General features: G+C 43.0%; 1 protein-coding gene across 1 annotated transcript in view; it reads right to left on the bottom strand.

The window, feature by feature from the left end:
• Window positions 1-19,434, bottom strand: part of tox3 (TOX high mobility group box family member 3) — a 62,080-nt gene that overhangs the window by 8,781 nt on the left and 33,865 nt on the right. The window contains exons 2-3 of the mRNA XM_046345646.1: window positions 17,692-17,745; window positions 4,282-4,524 (exon numbers count right to left, since the gene is read on the bottom strand). Of these exons, the coding sequence (XP_046201602.1) occupies window positions 4,282-4,524; window positions 17,692-17,745 (297 nt within the window). The remainder of the gene's footprint in view (window positions 1-4,281; window positions 4,525-17,691; window positions 17,746-19,434) is intronic.

Here is a 19,434-nt window from a genome sequence, read left to right as displayed (position 1 = left end):
ACTACACATCCTATCCTCTCCCCTGCACCAAAGCATCCCAACGACTATGAATAAGATGCAATAAAAAACAAAAACAATAGCCAAGACCCTTCCACAACACACTGGCTAATAAACACAGCAGCTGGACTGAAAATGCAACATTACTCATTCAGAAGTACCAGAGATAAAATCTCAATAGCAGCGATGTAAATGAAAAGAGCCTTGCATCTGTTCTTGAAGATATTGGAATCAGAATTTGGGGAGGTGGGAAATGTATTACCAGTGGCACTGTGTGAGCCATAACAGGCTGAAAAGAATGTTAACAAGTTCAATTTCCATTCAATCATTGACAGAGGCTCTTGGAAATGTTCCATTGCAGAAGAGGGGTAAAATCATCTATATGGTAATTATAAGGATGAGTCCCCCAGTAACTTTCGCCAGCATGAAAGGTCAGTCCTATTAAAGATAGTTTATCAGTCCTCTGCACATAGTCCTTTACTGTATGTGCTTTTAAACGGGTACATCTTATTTTCTTACTCCTCCCTTTTCGGCTCCCTGCCCGCAGAACCTTGGTGCTTAAGCCAAATGAGAAAAATGGAATTTAGAATGCTGGTAAAGGCTATAATAGCATGAAGATAAATTGTTTTTCGACTCCTCTCTCCTGTCTCTGGCTTTAACAAACCTCACGTTATACTGCTGCGCATATACACAGTCACAGTCCGTCCACTGACTAACCCCTCTCCATCCAACCTCCAAGCCCAAAAACAAATTCTTCCCTTCCACAACCCCATTTTGTCTGACCATGAAGGGTTACAAATCCCCTTCTCCCACAATTAATGTCCCCCGTCCCAAAACTCTTCCTTCCCCCATTTCTCCCGGTGCACTGTGGGTATTTAAAAGTTGTTCAACATGATATCATTTCATTTCAAGCGCTGGCTGCCTGAGAAAACTAAATTACAGAATCAATCACACAGAAGGTCAGGTTGAGACTTCATTACAAGTATTGCATGCCTGCATGAATATCTTTCATTTCTGACTGACCCAATATGTCACAACATCTGTCTGGCTGAAAGTAAAAAGAGAAAAGAAACGAAGAAAATAATGACAAAAAAATCCACTCTCTGAAATGGATGTACAACTGATGTCAGTGCTACTCAGCTTGGAAGGAAGATAAGAGAGTGTAAAAAAAACATTGTTTCTGCAACACTGGTCATATTTTCCATTTTATTCAAGACACCGTGGTTTGTGACGGGTCAGAATCTAGGGGATTACATTGATAGACTATCAGGGTGTAATTAACCATACTGTACATACAGTCAGCTACAAATCCCCAGGTCAGACCCAATTGCATGGCATTGCTGGGTGTTGGCTATAGAGGAAAACAACTGTGGATGAATGTACTAGTCTAGCTGGCTAAATTTGTGTGTGTAATAAGTCATTAGGGTGAACATAGCGCACATGATGCAGATTAGTTTCCTACTGACTAGATTTTGACAAATAGTCAATATGTATTCATGTAAATACAATAAACATGCATCTCTGCATCAATTTTGGGCAACAAACCTAGAAAGATACATTTTACTCCATATTAATTTCTACTCAAGTGGGCTATTTCTAACCCAATTATGAAGATATGACACATAGAAGGGACCTTTTATAGACAGCCATATCCACCCATGCTTTTACTTTCTTACAAGGGAGGAAACACAGGAAAAGTCTAGAGAGAGAGAGAGAGAGAGAGAGAGAGAGAGAGAGAGAGAGAGAGAGAGAGAGAGAGAGAGAGAGAGAGAGAGAGAGAGAGAGAGAGAGAGAGAGAGAGAGAGAGAGAGAGAGAGAGAGAGAGAGAGAGAGAGAGAGAGAGAGAGAGAGAGAGAGAGAGACCAGTTCCACCTCCAATAGTATTTGGCACTATTGACAGAGACCAAATCAGGAGGACACATGCTGCGAGACACAAATGACAGTCAGAAGCTTGTTAGGAGAGCAGATTAAATAAATAATGATTTGCTTTCTGCCAGCCGTTTCTGACTGTCTGCAGCCCACAGAAATGTACTTCTCTTTGTAGAACCATAGCATTTGTGGCCAATTTGCTAGACATACATGGAGCATTGGGGGAATGGAATTAATGGAACACTTGGCAGAGCAACTACATGGAGGGGGATTTGAAAATGGTACAGGTACATTGTACACCCATTGGTTTGTTTTTTTCTGTCATGGTGGTGTAGCGAGAGGCTATCACAGTTACGAATTACCCACTGCCACAGAGCTAAGAGAACAGAGAAAACTATTTGGGAAATATGAAAACTGTGGCTGGTTGGGAAACATACTTACTATGTTTTATTTGCATGGTTTATTTATATGTCCTTGCAGACGTTTCAAATAAGAGATACACAACAGTGTAGTGTACATAATGTTGTCCCCCAATGTCATTCCACTGACAAAATGAACCTAAAATATAATAACACTTTTATAAACACTGTATAGGTCATTAAAATAGTTACTTCCCTCAACCCTTTTCAAATCTCAACCCAAAGACAATGGCATAGATCAATGTAATTTCCCTGCGTTGTCTCTGTGTTCAGAACTTTTGGGGATCAATCCCATATCCAGAACATAATGGAGTTCACGGTCGGTAAGCCTTTCTGCCTTTCTGTCTGTGGTACAATGTTTGCTGAGTGATAAAGGAGCAGAGCAGTGTGCAACAGTCTCCCAGTGACAATGCCACGAGGCAAATGAGCAGAAACCGCACATTCTTTCCCTGTAGTTTTAATAGAGTCTCCTTACAATCAGAGACATGAGCCATGCAAATGGTGTTAAAGAGGAATAATGTTGGAGAATCAAATCTAATCCTCCACCAAGTCGTGAGAACAGTCAGGACTGTAATTGTGTCAAGGTTCCGTTTCTTCTCCAGATGTAAAAAAGCTTAACTGACCATGAAATGAAAATTCTTTAGGCAAAAGCCTTCCGGGGCTCGCTTATGCAGCACAGATATTTTAAAAGCTGCAATTATTTTACATGCCAGCAGCATGGAAGGGAGGAAAAAAGGCAATGAAATGTTATAGTGCCTGCCCATATCAGAATGTAAATACATATTCTGTAATATCATACACTGTATGCGATTCACCATATGTGTCTGGTTTAAAAGTGGGGGGTCTGAAATACATTTTTACATGCATAATATGGCTAAAACTATCATGATATTTTTGTTCAATGTGATGATTTTTTTGCAGTTCAGCCCCCAAAAAACACAGCATCAATATCATCATCTCTCAGCAAGTGACATTTCCACGTTTCCTCCTCAATGCATTTCATCCTCAATGGCATTTAAGAATGCTTTTTCTATCAGTTAAAAAAAAATCTATAACATAGAACTCTATCAACATAAAGAAAGTGATTACTGGGTTCCGGAACCATTACAGATTCTCTCATCCACACCAATGGACAGGAAGGCTAAGCTGGAGGTCCATTAATTGACTCCCTTTCTAAGTACTCACACCGAAAGGTTAATTCTAGTAGCATCGTGATATTTAACCAAATACAAAACCTGGGATTCTGAACTCAAACAAAGCTCTGTCTGTCAGTTGACTGAGTGCATTCAGGCTCTGAACATAACAACATGTAGATAAAGGCATGGAAACACATCATGTGACAGTGGAGGGGACAGGACAGGACAGAATGATGCATCAGCATCTACAGAACAGGGTTTCTGGAACCAACATACGGACCCATGAAACAGTGGCACTTTTTGGGGACTCACTTTCACCACTCCCTGTGGGGAAAAATACATTGTGCCATCATGCCCATGATCCATTCATTTATGTTCCTATTACAAAGAGGGTTCTTTTGGTAGGCTTTGTTTTTCCTTTATAAACCCAAACAGAATTCAGTATTTACATACTGCAACCATTGTCTAGCTAGCATTGTGATACTATTCCATCCTTCAGCTTTATAAACGGGCCAGATGCTGTGCCAGATGCAGTAACAACTGGAGGTGTGCACTGAGTGCAGTGAAGGTTACTCTATGGCCTAATAAAGAGTAAAGGTATTCTCCAGGTACTCAGATCATACTGTAATGGTCACATGGGCTCTCCTGACCTTTTTCTATGTATATGTTTATATGACAGCACCTTGATCCTGTACCCAAGTGTTGGTGCCTGGTACTCTAGTTTCTCTGTGCATGAACAAATCCATCAGATTGACACCTTATACCTGCCCTAGCCCTATAATTATTGAAGAGCCTATGCATGTGACTGTAGTATCTATTAAATCCCTCAACCCTAAGTGTTGGTCCAGTCTAGTACTCACCAATGGCAGGCCGTTGATGCTGGAGAGCCCCTCCTGGTCCATGAGGTTGCGTGAGATGGTGATGGAGGGCAGCTCCAGGCTCTGAGGGGGGAACTGGGGGGTGAAGGGTCCCCTGTGCTGGAGCGGGTGCCCCGGGAAGGGGGAGTCCACATCCGATAGGCCCAGGCTAGACTCTGTCTCTGGAGGAGGGGTGATGGGAGGGATCTCAAACTCCTCGTCTCCCAGGCTGGGGGTGTGGAATGTCTAGAGAGCAGATAGGGAGAGGGAAGAACAGGGTCATATCATTGGATTCATGTTTACGAATAAATACAGATCATGTGTACTGTATAGGAAACTAGTAGTGAAAGTTGGCTGAGCGAGAAAAAGGAAGGAAAAGCACACTATCACTTCAATGTATGAATTTATGATCAGTGTATGTGTACTTTCGCTACCAGCCTAGATACTTTATAGTGACATTTAGCTAAAACTATCTGCAGATGTAGGATCTTAATTGGAGCCAGTTTGTTACAGCAGGAAAATAATCCTGCAGCAACAGGAAATGTGAATTATTATGTGGATTATAATTCATGGAAATAATAGAAACATATGCACATCCAATTCATCAGGTGCAGGCCAGAAGAACGTATCAAAGAAATAATACATGTCCACAACTCTGGAATGATCCCAATGATCATGTTACAATGCAGGAAATGTTAAATGTGTAGTGTATTTGAGGTGTAAAAATTATTCTGAAGTTTGTAATTTCCACTTCAAAATTTCAGAGTAGATTTTTCCTTATGAAAAATGTGTCAACCCCTACAAAAATGTCCATGAATTATAATCAAAGGAATATCTGCAACTCTCCTATGCTCCCATGGGGATTTGATCAGACACACAAAACAGACAACGTTTCGATCCAAGTTGGAATCATTCTTATCTCTCATACCTGCATGAAGCCTTCCTTACAGGGATGTATTGTTTAAAAGAGGAGAAGTTTGGTGGAGTGGTACTTAGGTGGAGTGGTACTAACACTTGTCTGTAACCATACAGAGATGTAACATTTCTTAAAACCCATTAAAGTTCACTCTGAGCAAAGTAAGGAGGGAAGAGGGAAAAAAAGCAACTACAAAAAGTGAAGAAATCATGAGAGAGGAGAGGATACATGATAAAAGCCCTTTAATCTCAGGGATGGAAGATCTTGGGTCTGAAGTGCGGAGAAAATACACGTCACAGAAACATGGGTTTAAAGAAAATGTTCTGAGAAATATTACGCTTGGCCAGAAGGGTTTCTCATTGTTCCCCTTGGTTGAACCCTTAAATCTGCTCATCAAATAGTCTAATCCCTCTGCCTGCGGAATTCAAGCTTTTGGTCACACTTAATTAGCTTATTTGGATTCTTGGAGATGGTACCGACTGCTCTGCTCACCTACTACTGGTCTTGTCTTCATTGGTACATTCCTTAAGCCACTCTGTAAAAGGCCAACATATTCACATAGCGACCCACAATGACCACATGCATATAGGACGCGCCACAATTGGATACAGCCACTACTAGCATGGCAGTCAAATACTCTTTCCTCAATATCAAAGGTCTTAAATCGAGTTGAAAAACATATTTCTGTTAGCTTTAGGTCAGTGTGTTGATATCAGTGTTAATATATTTTTTACCAGGGCAAGCTTAGAGTGGATGGCAGAACAGAAGTCCATCAGCGTCTCTCTCTCTCTCTCTCTCTTTTTCTAGAACAGGCAATGAAAAAACCCAAGGCAGTGGCAGCATAGGGAATATGCCAGCCTAGTCCTTGATTAGAGAGTAGTAATATTTCTGTTGCTTGCTTTAGCACACAGACACTTGAAACTAATTCATTGCCTACTCAGGGCAGCTGTCTCTGATGAATTCCAGAGGCAGAGACGGCTAATAGAGTTGTATTTTCCTGTTCCCTTAGTTTCAGACCACTTTTAAACTTTCTGATGCTTGTTTCCCAGCAGTTCAATCAGTTATCCTTTCTGAAGGAGCCACTGCATGTTCATCACAGCTCTGCACTCTGGCTTAAGGCTTCCTCATGCTCCGGTTCGGAGGGCGCCTAGCAGGACTCGGCTAGGCGCACCAAGCTAGTGTGTTCGCATACCTTCGACCTTCTTGAAAAGCTTGAAAAATGTTTTAAAAATACCAATATTACTAGTTGAGATGCCGTAGCCAGTGTATAATTCCTCAAAATGAAAGACTAATCTAAGATAACAACGACAAAAAAAATGGTCATTCATTTTGATGTTTTTGCCAAGGAGATCTTCGTCGCACAATTTTACGTCTAACTAGGATGTTGGGTTTAGTATTTCTCAAGTTAAAAAATGTGCATGAAAACGAGTCGTCTATCGTTGAATGACAACAAACATGTCCTTGAACAATCCCTACTGTTGACCAATTACAGACGAAGGGGCACAGATTCAGCTTGCCTTGAGAAAAAATATTGTGTGCATGAACAGATGAAAAAACTATTGCCGAAGGCCAAAACAAACAAAAATGTCACAAAATGTCATCATAATATATGCATGAACTGTTTCAGTTGGGAAGCAAACGGACACTTTTATACTGTCTTAGCAAAAAAGGGTTCCAAAAGGGTTCTTTGGCTGTCCCCATAGGATAACCCTTTTTGGTTCCACATAGAACCCTTTTGGGTTCCATGTAGAACCCTCTGTGGAAAAGGTCCTACATAGAACCCAAAAGAGTTTTACCTGTATTCAAAATGGGTTCTCCTATGGAGACAGCCAAGGAACCATTTTGGAACCACTTTTTTCAAAAGGGGTTCTTCAAAGAGTTCTCCTATAGGAACAGCCAAAGAACCATTTAAGGTTTGAGATGTATATTTTTTCTAAGAGTGTAGAGGAGAGCAGGATAAATGACAGAAAGCTTTAAACAAACCATTTACTGTGCTCTACTCTACTACTGCCATCTTATTTCATGTTAACGTCACTGAAAAAACACTGGAACCTGTTTTGTCTCCATGCCTAACAATGAAAACACAAAGTGTTTAAAACATACATAGTGTAAAAAGGGAACTGTCATGACTCAACGGTGTAGAGCTACAGCCAGGGCCATATGGCAGTGTTCAGGAGAGAACATCATCATCACAGGCTTCATTACCAATCTGGACCAGTCATTAGAGAAGAATGATGTGCAGTAAAAAGGGCCTCTCTGTTTGTTTGGCTGGATTCACAGGCCTCAGAAGGATACTTTAGGGGAGGAAAAAAGGACATCACCATTACATTCATTTGTAGTACTCTCGGACCTTTTCATATGGGTACAACTTGCCAAGATCTGTGTGGAAGAAGCTAAACCAGGACAGTGAACAGAGCTGGATAGGGATGTTGGACCGTAGGCTGATGCATTGTGGCCTGAATTATAGTGGCAAATAGGATGAGGTTTGAGACAGCCTTCCCTTAGACGAAGATGAGCAAAGGTAAGTTCCATTTTTATAGTAAAACAAAGCAAATGTGACTGTGACCTTTAAGATAAACAGACCTGCCCCTGGCAGGAATAGAGGAATGCTTTTTTCCTAGATTCTGCTAAATAGTGTAACGGAGGGAGGGAGCGAGGGAAGGAGGAAGGGAGGGAGAGAGGAAGTGAGATCGCTATCAAAGACTGTGGTTGTGTTCCTCTTCTCCCGTCCTTAATGATGATCCAAATTAACATCTGCATGAGTTGGGAGCTGAAAATTGAGACATGAAGTTAGCTAAGGCTCATCTGGGGTACGGAGGGAGTGTGTCAGCTGTCAGTGCAGCGCAGGCCCCTATTCTTATAGCCTTTAGCCGTACCCTTATCCTACTTCTCCTTTGTTCCTCTGGTGATGTAGAGGTTAATCCAGGACCTGCAGTGCCTAGCCCCACTCCTACTCCCCAGGTGCTCTCATTTGCTGACTTCTGTAAGCGTAAAAGCCTTGGTTTCATGCATGTTAACATTAGAAGCCTACTCCCTAAGTTTGCTTTATTCACTGCTTTAGCACTCTGCTAACCCAGATGTCTTAGCCGTGTCTGAATCATGGCTTAGGAAAACCACCAAGAACCATGAAATTTCCATCCCTAACTATAACATTTTCTGACAAGATAGAACTGCCAAAGGGGGTGGTGTTGGCCTGCAGAGTTCTGTCTTACTATCCAGGTCTGTACCCAAACAATTCGAGCTTCTACTTTTAAAAATCCATCTTTCCAGAAACGAGTCTCAAACTGTTGCCACTTGCTATAGACCACCCTCTGCCCGAGCTGTGCCCTGGACACAATATGTGAATTGATTGCCCCTCATCTATCCTCAGAGCTCGTGCTGCTAAGTGACCGAAACTGTGACATGCTTAACATCCCGACCATCCTACAATCTAAGCTTGATGCCCTCAATCTCACACAAATGATCAATGGACCCACCAGGTACAACCCCAAATCCGTAAACACGGGCACCCTCATAGATATCATCCTAACCAACTTGCCCTCCAAATACACCTCTGCTGTTTTCAACCAAGATCTCAGCGATCACTGCCTCATTGCCTGCATCCGTAAGGGGTCTGCGGTCAAACGACCACCCCTCATCACTGTCAAACGCTCCCTAAAACACTTCAGCGAGCAGGTCTTTCTAATCGACCTGGCACGGGTATCCTGGAAGGATATTGACCTCATCCCCGTCAGTTGAGGATGCCTGGTTATTCTTTAAAAGTGTGTTCCTCACCATCTTAAATAAGCATGCCCCATTCAAAAAATGTAGAACCAGGAACAGATATAGCCCTCAAGATCTGACTCTCAAGACCTGACTGCCCTTGACCAGCACAAAAACATCCTGTGACGTTCTGCATTAGCATCAAACAGCCTCCGTGACATGCAACTTTTAAGGGAAGTTAGGAACAAATATACACAGGCAGTTAAGAAAGCTAAGGCTAGCTTTTTCAAACAGAAATTTTCATCCTGTAGCTCAACATTTGCATCCTGTAGCTCAAAAAGGTTCTGGGACACTGTAAAGTCCATGGAGAATAAGAGCACCTCCTCCCAGCTGCCCACTGCACTGAGGCTAGGAAACACTGTTACCACAGATAAATCCACTATAATTGAGAATTTCAATAAGCATTTTTATATGGCTGGCCATGATTTCCACCTGGCTACTCCTACCCCGGTCAACAGCCCTACACTCCCCACAGCACATCACCCAAACCTCCCCCACTTATCCTTCACCGAAATCCAGATAGCTGATGTTCTGAAAGAGCTGAAAAATCTGGACCCCTATACATCAGCCGGGCTCGACAATCTGGACCATCTCTTTCTAAAATGATCTGCCAAGATTGTTGCACCCCTATTACTAGCCTGTTTAACCTCTCTTTCATATCGTCTGAGATTCCCATAGATTGGAAAGCTGCTGCGGTCATCCCCCTCTTCAAAGGGGGAGACACTCTAGACCCAATGCTACAGACCTAAATCTATTCTACCCTGCATTTCTAAGGTCTTCAAAAGCCAAGTTAACAAACAGATTACCAACCATTTCGAATCCCACCGTACCTTCTCCGCTATGCAATCTGGTTTCAGAGCTGGTCATGGGTGCACCTCAGTCTCGCTCAAGGTCCTAAACAATATCATAACCTCCATTGATAAGAGACATTACTGTGCAGCCGTATTCATCGACCTGGCTAAGGCTTTTGACTCTGTCAATCACAACATTCTTATTGGCAGACTAAACCGCCTTGGTTTCTCAAATGATTTCCTCACCTGGTTCACCAACTTCTTCTCAGATAGAGTTTAGTGTGTCAAATCGAAGGGCCTGTTTTCCGGACCTCTGGTAGTCTCTATGGGGATGCCACAGGGTTAAATTCTCGGGCCGACTCTCTTCTCTGTATACATCAATGATGTCGCTCTTGCTGCTGCTGATTATTTGATGACACCATTCTGTATACCTCTGGCCCTTCTTTGGACACTGTGTTAACTAACCTCCAGATGAGCTTTAATGCCATACAACTCTCCTTCCGTGGCCTCCAACTTCTCTTAAATGCAAGTAAAACTAAATGCATGCTCTTCAACCGATCGCTGCCCACACCTGCCCGCCCGTCCAGCATCACTACTCTGGTCTAGAGGTAGACCGATTCATCAGAATGGCCGATTAATTTGGGCCGATTTCAAGTTTTCATAACAATCGGTATTTTTTAATATATTTTTTATACCTTTATTTAACTAGGAAAGTCAGTCAAGAACACATTCTTATTTTCAATGATGGCCTAGGAACGGTGGGTTAACTGCCTCATTCAGGGGCAGAACGACAGATTTTCAACTTGTCAGCTTGTGGGAGCCAATCTTGCAACATTACAGTTAACTAGTCCAAAGCAATAACAATCTGCCTCTCTCTCGTTGCACTCCACAAGGAGACTGCCTGTTACACGAATGCAGTAAGCAAAGGTAAGTTGCTAGCTAGCATTAAGCTTATCTTAGAAAAAACAATCAATCATAATCACTAGTTAACTACACATGGTTGATGATATTACTAGATATAATCTAGTGTGTCCTGCGTTGCATGTAATCTGACTGAACATACAAGCATACAAGTATCTAAGTATCTGACTGAGAGGTGGTAGGCAGAAGCAGGCGCGTAAACATTCATTCAAACAGCACTTTCGTCATTGTGCGTCAAGCATTGCGCTGTTTATGACTTAAAGCCTATCAACTCCCGAGATGAGACTAGTTAGCTCGTGCTAATAGCGTGTCAAACGTCACTCGCTCTGAGCCTTCTAGTAGTTGTTCCCATTGCTCTGCATGGGTAACACTGCTTCGATGGTGGCTGTTGTCGTTGTGTTGCTGGTTCGAGCCCAGGAATGAGCGAGGAGAGGGACGGAAGCTATACTGTTAGACTGGCAATACTAAAGTGCCTAATAACATCCAATAGTCAAATGTTAATGAAATACAAATGGTATAGAGGGAAATAGTCCTATAATTCCTATAATAACTACAACCTAAAACTTCTTACCTGGGAATATTGAAGACTCATGTTAAAAGGAACCACCGAGCTTTCATATGTTCTCATGTTCTGAGCGAGGAACTGAAACGTTAGCTTTCTTACATAGCACATATTACACTTTTACTTTCTTCTCCAACACTTTGTTTTTGCATTATTTAAACCAAATTGAACGTTTCATTATTTACTTGAGGCAAAATTGATTTTATTGATGTATTATATTAAGCTAAAATAAGTGTTCAGTGTTGTTGTAATAAGTGTTCAGTATTGTTGTAATTGCCATTATTACAAATAAATAAATAAAAATTGGCCGATTAATCGGTATCGGCTTTTTTGGCCCTCCAATAATCTGTATCGGTATTGGCATTGAAAAATCATAATCGGTCGACCTCTACTCTGGACGGTTCAGACTTAGAATGTGTGGACAACTACAAATACCTAGGTGTCTGCTAAGGCTGTAAACTCTCCTTCCAGGCTCACATTAAACATCTCCAATCCAAAATGAAATCTAGAATCGGCTTCCTATTCCGCAACAAAGCATCCTTCACTCATGCTGCCAAACATACCCTCGTAAAACTGACTATGCACACACAGTTCGGCGATGTCATTTACAAAATAGCCTCCAACACTCTACTCAACAAATTGGATGCAGTCTATCACAGTGCCATCCGTTTTGTCACCAAAGCCCCATATACTACCCAACACTGCGACCTGTACGCTCTCGTTTGCTGGCCCTCGCTTCATACTCATTCGCCAAACCCACTGGCTCCAGGTCAACTACAAGTCTTTGCTAGGTAAAGCCACGCCTTATCTCAGCTCACTGGTCACCATAGCAGCACCCACCCACAGCAAGCACTCCAGCAGGTATATCTCACTGGTCACCCCCAAAGCCAATTCTTCCTTCGCCTGCCTCTCCTTCCAGTTCTCTGCTGCCAATGGCTTGAACGAACTGCAAAAATCTCTAAAGCTGGAGACTCTTACCTCCCTCACTAGCTTTAAGCACCAGCTGTCAGAGCAGCTCACAGATCACTGCACCTGTACATAGCTCATCTGTAAATAACCCATCCAATCTACCTCATCCCCATACTGTATTTATTTACTTATCTTGCTCCTTTGCACCCCAGTATCTCTACTTGCACATTCTTCTTCTGCACATTCTACCATTCCAGTGTTTAATTGCTAATTGTAATTACTTCACCACCACGGCCTATTTATTGCCTTACCTCTCTTATCCTACCTCATTTGCGCATGCTGTATATAGATTTTTCTACTGTATTATTGATTGTATGGTTGTTTATTCCATGTGTAACTCTGTGTTGTTGTATGTGTGGAACTGCTTTGCTTTATCTTGGCCAGGTTGCAGTTGCAAATGAGAACTTGTTCTCAACTAGCCTACCTGGTTAAATAAAGGTGAAATAAAAAAAATCCTCTGACGGGGAGAGGTGCCAGACTTGAAGTGCCTGTCTGCCTGGCTGGATGGATGGCTGGTGGAGCCCAGAGAGTAACACACTGTTACAGCATTGCACCATTACTGCCTGGTGTCACTTCACATAAAGCCTGGCTAATTCTGCACCAGGAGCAGTTTAGAGGGGCTTTGATCTCAGATTAAGAGACGCACAATACACTTCCTTGACATCAGCAGCCTGGTTATCCATTTAAATTGTTATGAAAGCTCAGCACAGCCAAGTGCCAAGTGCCAAGCGAACCAGATGCTGGCTTCATGTGTGTGTGTGTGTGTGTGTCCATGTCAGTCACTGTATGTGTGTGCATGTTGTTTGTGTTATGTGTGCGTGCATGTGTGTCGGGTCGTTCCATGGGCAGGCGTAGGGTCCGATGGCATAGGGGGCAGAGCAGGGCTTGTAAGAGGGAGCTGAGGCCAGACCAGATCAATCCAGCATGTGTGGGCAGATGTATAGGGAATCTCCCAGGCAGCCACAGAGCCCCAGTGCTGTATGATGTAATGTGTTAATACACAGGCAGCATTACGTGCATGGTGAAAAGGCCATCAGGTTTATGACAAACACATTGGCTCACTGCTAAAGTGTTGACTATTGCAGCTAACAGGCAAAGATTATGGAAATATTCAGGAAAAGCATGAGACATGGTTGCATGGTTGAGTTTCAGATGCTAATGATCTGATGTGTTTCTGTGAACCATCGAGAACTCCAATCTATCTCATATTCCTTCTATCTAGAACATGTATGGTGTTCTCACTCCCAATATCGAAGACAGCAGCAAGAAAAAGCTTTTGAGGCAATATCTCCAGCCTTTCAATAAACTTCTGTAATCCAATTCGCTGATGCAATAACCAAGACTTGTTAAAGGCAGAGCCATGCAATTACTGAATATAATAGGCCCCGGGATCAATAGAGCCAGGATTGAGACTCCAGTTTCCAACATCTAGAGAGGCAGAGGAGCATAAAGATACTCAAATGATAACATCACAGTGGGCCCGTAATCAACATTTCAAATGTGTAACCATCTCGAATCCATTTCTACATAGATCATTACTCCTGTCTAATTTGATTGGAAGGGAGAAGTGATACCCACCGCTGAGTGGAATTGAATCCCGGTGTACTGTATCATACTCTCTAAGGAGAGCAGTCAATCCTCCCTGTCAGGATGGGTGTTTCAACAGGAGCACACCAAGGTCATCTTATCTCATTCTGTAAGTTCAGAATAATAACACACCAGCCATCTACAGTAAATATCCAATGTTATTTTATCTGTTACATATGAAGTTCTGGTTGATTTTGATACACCAGCCATCTACAGTAAATATCCAATGTTATTTTATCTGTTACATATGAAGTTCTGGTTGATTTTGATACACCAGCCATCTACAGTAAATATCCAATGTTATTTTATCTGTTACATATGAAGTTCTGGTTGATTTTGATACACCAGCCATCTACAGTAAATATCCAATGTTATTTTATCTGTTACATATGAAGTTCTGGTTGATTTTGATACACCAGCCATCTACAGTAAATATCCAATGTTATTTTATCTGTTACATATGAAGTTCTGGTTGATTTTGATACACCAGCCATCTACATATCCAATGTTATTGTATCTATTGGATAAGCATATTGGTTTATTTTGATACACTAGTCATCTAAGTATCTAATATTGTTTAATCTATTTGAATAAGCATATTGGCTAATTTAAAGATGTTCTCTGAGTTTTAGTATACCAGTGAGTAAATAGCCAGTAGTGTTTGTGTAGAGATGACTCAGTGATCTGCATTATACAGTTGCAAGAGAACTGGATGTTTTTTTTTTTACAATTACCATTAGCCTCAATTGTCTATGCAGAATGCAGTTGTATATATTTAGCTGCTGTTAAAGTCACTCATTCATCATGGAGCCAGATCCATTTTGGCTGGTGCTGGTACAGAAGCTTTCTCTTCCAGTGCACCCAGAGCCAAGGCCTGTCACATTAACTTGATTAATACAGCGTTACAGTAGAGAGAAATCTCATTTTAGTGTGAAATTACACAATTCAAAGTGGAAAGTCACTTAAATGTCCCCCCAGTTCAGGTTACAAGAAACAATACTTTACACACTCCAATCCTTTTTTTCATTAGAAAAAATAAATATTCGGTGCTCTGTCTGTGGTTACACTAAGACATATTTTTCTATATCGCTCTCTACACGCATGCACACGCACGCACGCACACACACAAAATGTGGGCTGAAGTACAATGCCATCTGCGCCATAACACTGGAAACAGTTGCTCCTTTTGATCAAATGCAAATTAGCTGCTTGGCTGTTCTATCAACTCTCCTGCCTTCCCCCTACCACCAGCCCCCACCCAGCCAGTCCAGCCACACTGGGCTTTCACAGCTTGGGCTGAATGATCTCTGAACAGCTTGTGATGGTGTGGACTCCACTCGCCTCACCACAGAGGGTCTCAGCCATAGAAGTAGAGTAACTAGATTGGGTTAAAAAAAGACCCTTTGACCATGGCACATTGAGTTGCATGGGGATGCCGGTTCTAGTAATTATATTTCTTTGGCCTCAGCAGCCCCTGGACATGGAGGATGGATGCACTAAGTTTTAGCAAATTTGTTGGCAAATGAAACATCTCCCTATAAGACTCTATGAAAGCTTTGTAGTTGCGTCAGTCTGTGCAGTCCCGGCTGTACTGTATCTGCATGACTGAGTAGCATCACCATTGAGCAAATGAGTTAAGAAAAAATAGCTTTCTCAACCATGGAGAAAGATGTGATGTGTAACATTACAAAGGCATCTGTTTTCATCATCTCTATGGCAATACTGTGGCTGCTTGATACATGGTTGAGACAGCAGGCTAGATCAGTCTCTCTTTAGACAGCACCCTGGTACACTAAACAGTATGAGATTGCTCTGTTTTGAACTATTGTGGATAGATGATGGCTATTTTTGGTGCACTTCTTCCTAATGACAGGGCAGGAGAGAGGTTGGAGGTCGACTACACTGGTATATTTAGCACACTGTTGAATCCTCAGTCACCAACGCTCAGAGGGACATGAAATGTGAGTTCGGCAGCTCATCAGAAGTAGTCCCTAACCTACTCTATGTGTCCTTACCATAACATACACAGATCATTCAGACACTTCTAAAGTCATGCCACATGACATTCAAGGCATTGGAACTGCCAGGCAAGACAGAGAGTGGTTTTGTGAGTGATGGCGCGTGTTTCTCCTCAGGCTCCTTGATCATGTCTTGGAACACGAGGGAAAACAGGTGTTTACATCCCTAACTTTCTGACACCTCACCCTGGCTTGGCTTGCAGAGTCCTGTCAAGCTAGACACATCACAAGGATTTCAGAACTTGACTAATCTTACTACCAATCTATGCAGGGTCTTGCTTCGGTATGAAGCTATTAAACAGCAATACAACAAAGCCTTACTCAATGTTAAAAACAATTGTAGTCTATAATTTACTATAGCTTGTCTGCCGGTCCACTATCGGACAAATAGTAGTTGTTATCTTTGACATCTGATTCATTGACTTCTCTACATCGCCAATGTTGGCCTTGACATGATCAGTACGTAGAGAAGGGATCAGAACATGGAGAAGGGATCAGAACGTGGAGAAGGGATCAGAACGTGGAGAAGGGATCAGAACGTGGAGAAGGGATGAGAACGTGGAGAAGGGATGAGAACGTGGAGAAGGGATGAGAACGTGGAGAAGGGATCAGAACGTGGAGAAGGGATCAGAACGTGGAGAAGGGATCAGAACGTGGAGAAGGGATCAGAACGTGGAGAAGGGAGCAGAACGTGGAGAAGGGATCAGAACGTGGAGAAGGGATCAGAACGTGGAGAAGGGATCAGAACGTGGAGAAGGGATCAGAACGTGGAGAAGGGATCAGAACGTGGAGAAGGGATCAGAACGTGGAGAAGGGATGAGAACGTGGAGAAGGGATGAGAACGTGGAGAAGGGATCAGAACGTGGAGAAGGGATCAGAACGTGGAGAAGGGATCAGAACGTGGAGAAGGATCAGGATCAGAACGTGGAGAAGGGATCAGAACGTGGAGAAGGGATCAGAACGTGGAGAAGGGATCAGAACGTGGAGAAGGGATCAGAACGTGGAGAAGGGATCAGAACGTGGAGAAGGGATCAGAACGGAGAAGGGATCAGAACGTGGAGAAGGGATCAGAACGTGGAGAAGGGATCAGAGCGTGGAGAAGGGATCAGAACGTGGAGAAGGGATCAGAACGTGGAGAAGGGAGACGTGGAGAAGGGATCAGAACGTGGAGAAGGGATCAGAACGTGGAGAAGGGATCAGAACGTGGAGAAGGGATCAGAACGTGGAGAAGGGATCAGAACGTGGAGAAGGGATCAGAACGTGGAGAAGGGATCAGAACGTGGAGAAGGGATCAGAACGTGGAGAAGGGATCAGAACGTGGAGAAGGGATCAGAACGTGGAGAAGGGATCAGAACGTGGAGAAGGGATCAGAACGTGGAGAAGGGATCAGAACGTGGAGAAGGGATCAGAAATGTGGAGAAGGGATCAGAACGTGGAGAAGGGATCAGAACGTGGAGAAGGGATCAGAACGTGGAGAAGGGATCAGAACGTGGAGAAGGGATCAGAACGTGGAGAAGGGATCAGAACGTGGAGAAGGGATCAGAACGTGGAGAAGGGATCAGAACGTGGAGAAGGGATCAGAACGTGGAGAAGGGATCAGAACGTAGAGAAGGGATCAGAACGTAGAGAAGGGATCAGAACGTGGAGAAGGGATCAGAACGTGGAGAAGGGATCAGAACGTGGAGAAGGGATCAGAACATGGAGAAGGGAGCAGAACGTGGAGAAGGGATCAGAACGTAGAGAAGGGATCAGAACATGGAGAAGGGAGCAGAATGTGGAGAAGGGATCAGAACGTGAAGGGATCAGAACATGGAGAAGGGAGCAGAATGTGGAGAAGGGATCAGAACGTGAAGGGATAGATGAGAAAAGTGGAGAAGGGATACTTACATCACCACCAGCAGCTACATCTGCCATGTTCATGTAGTTGTTGTTGTTGGCAAACTGCAAGAGAAGAGAACAGATCATCATTATACCTCTGGCCTCGTACCAAGATTATGTCAAATCAGTGTCACAGAGATATTTCCTTTCACAGATCCATTCAATTAGTGTCACTTGCGTTTACATTTTTCACATGTACGTGTTGAGTTTAGTTCTAGTTGTTTCTGCTTGGGTGACATTGCTCTATTGTCACATAGTAGAAATATGTCTTTTGAGAAGCTGTAGCCAATTCACTGCAAGGTAATGAAAATCTGGAATCTGGAATAATGAAATTCATGCCTTATGGGATGGTAATTAAGCACGGGTTTGCATCACAAAGCAAAGTATCAAGATGCTCTGGCAGGTTATTAACTTCAAGTAACCCAAGGGAGGAGGATGCTGCCAAGGAACTAAAAAAAGATGGTGGGAGAGTACCAATAGGACATGGAGCGGTTGTGGTTTTTTGGATTGGTGAAAGGCAAGCATGAATGGAGGGGATAAGTGTAGCTAGATGAGCTATTACAAAATGTGTCCTTTAGTTTAGTTAAGAAATAGCAACAGCGCTGTGTTTTGCGTTCATGACGAGCCCCCTAAACCCACACACACAGCCCTCATATCAAAATGGCTGCCACTTCCTTTCTTCTGAGACACAAGCATGCTGACAGGTAGGAACAATGGGACACAGAATGAAGTATTATGCACTAGCAGCTGGGCCCTAGAGCACAATGCACCTCTCTGTGACCAGGCTACAGCAGCAGCACAAACCCCACAAACCCCAGCCTACACCGGGCAGGGAGGAAGAGGGAGGAAGAGGGGAAGAGGTGAAGAGGGGAAGAGGGGAAGAGGGGAAGAGGTTTGTGTCTTCATGAGTCCTCCCTCTGTGACACTTTCTCCATTTGCACAAAGCACTGGAATAATCTCATTTTGTGTAATTATTACAAAGTCATTCTAGTGAAACATTATGAAAGTGGAACAACTCAAATATAGAGGGAGAGAAAAAATGGTTTCTTATCTTAAGCGGAAGCCAAACAATAGTGGAAACAAATTAAGATCAGAGCGAGATGAGAAGTGCATTAATTTATTTTCCACTCCTTTGTTTCTTTCTCCCCTCGTTTTCTTGTGAGTGGTTAGTATGCGAATGTAATTACCGAAAGAACTGTGGCTAATCAACTACGAATGGTATCCATTAATTAGCCTATGCCTTGGAGAGAGAGCGTGTAGAATCAGCAGCAATGTTAACAGCGTAATGCACCAATGAGAAGGGAAGCCACAAGCCCCACTAGCAGTTGGCAAAGCAGGTGGTTTGATACATTCAACACAACCCGTTTGAAGACCTCTTTACCTGGAGCTGTCCCACTGAACTGCATCTGAGCACTGGGGTTCACACACACACACACACACACACACACACACACACACACACACACACACACACACACACACACACACACACACACACACACACACACACACACACACACACACACACACACACACACACACACACTCACACACACACACAGAGTTGCAGATAACCTCAACTGTGAAACCTCTGTCAATAAGGAGCGGTCCTCCCTTCCCCCTTCTGTATTTTCAGACCTGACATGGCCAGGGTATTCTATGGTCAGGCATTCTGAAAAGCACACACAAACACAGACACACACACATCTGGCATTCTGAGCAGCACTCGGCTAGTAATTAACCTCAACGCAG

The sequence above is a fragment of the Oncorhynchus gorbuscha genome, linkage group LG04 (genome assembly GCF_021184085.1).
Source record: "Oncorhynchus gorbuscha isolate QuinsamMale2020 ecotype Even-year linkage group LG04, OgorEven_v1.0, whole genome shotgun sequence".
NCBI classification, from domain to species: Eukaryota; Metazoa; Chordata; class Actinopteri; order Salmoniformes; family Salmonidae; genus Oncorhynchus; species Oncorhynchus gorbuscha.
This window is presented reverse-complemented; position numbering and strand designations above follow the sequence as displayed.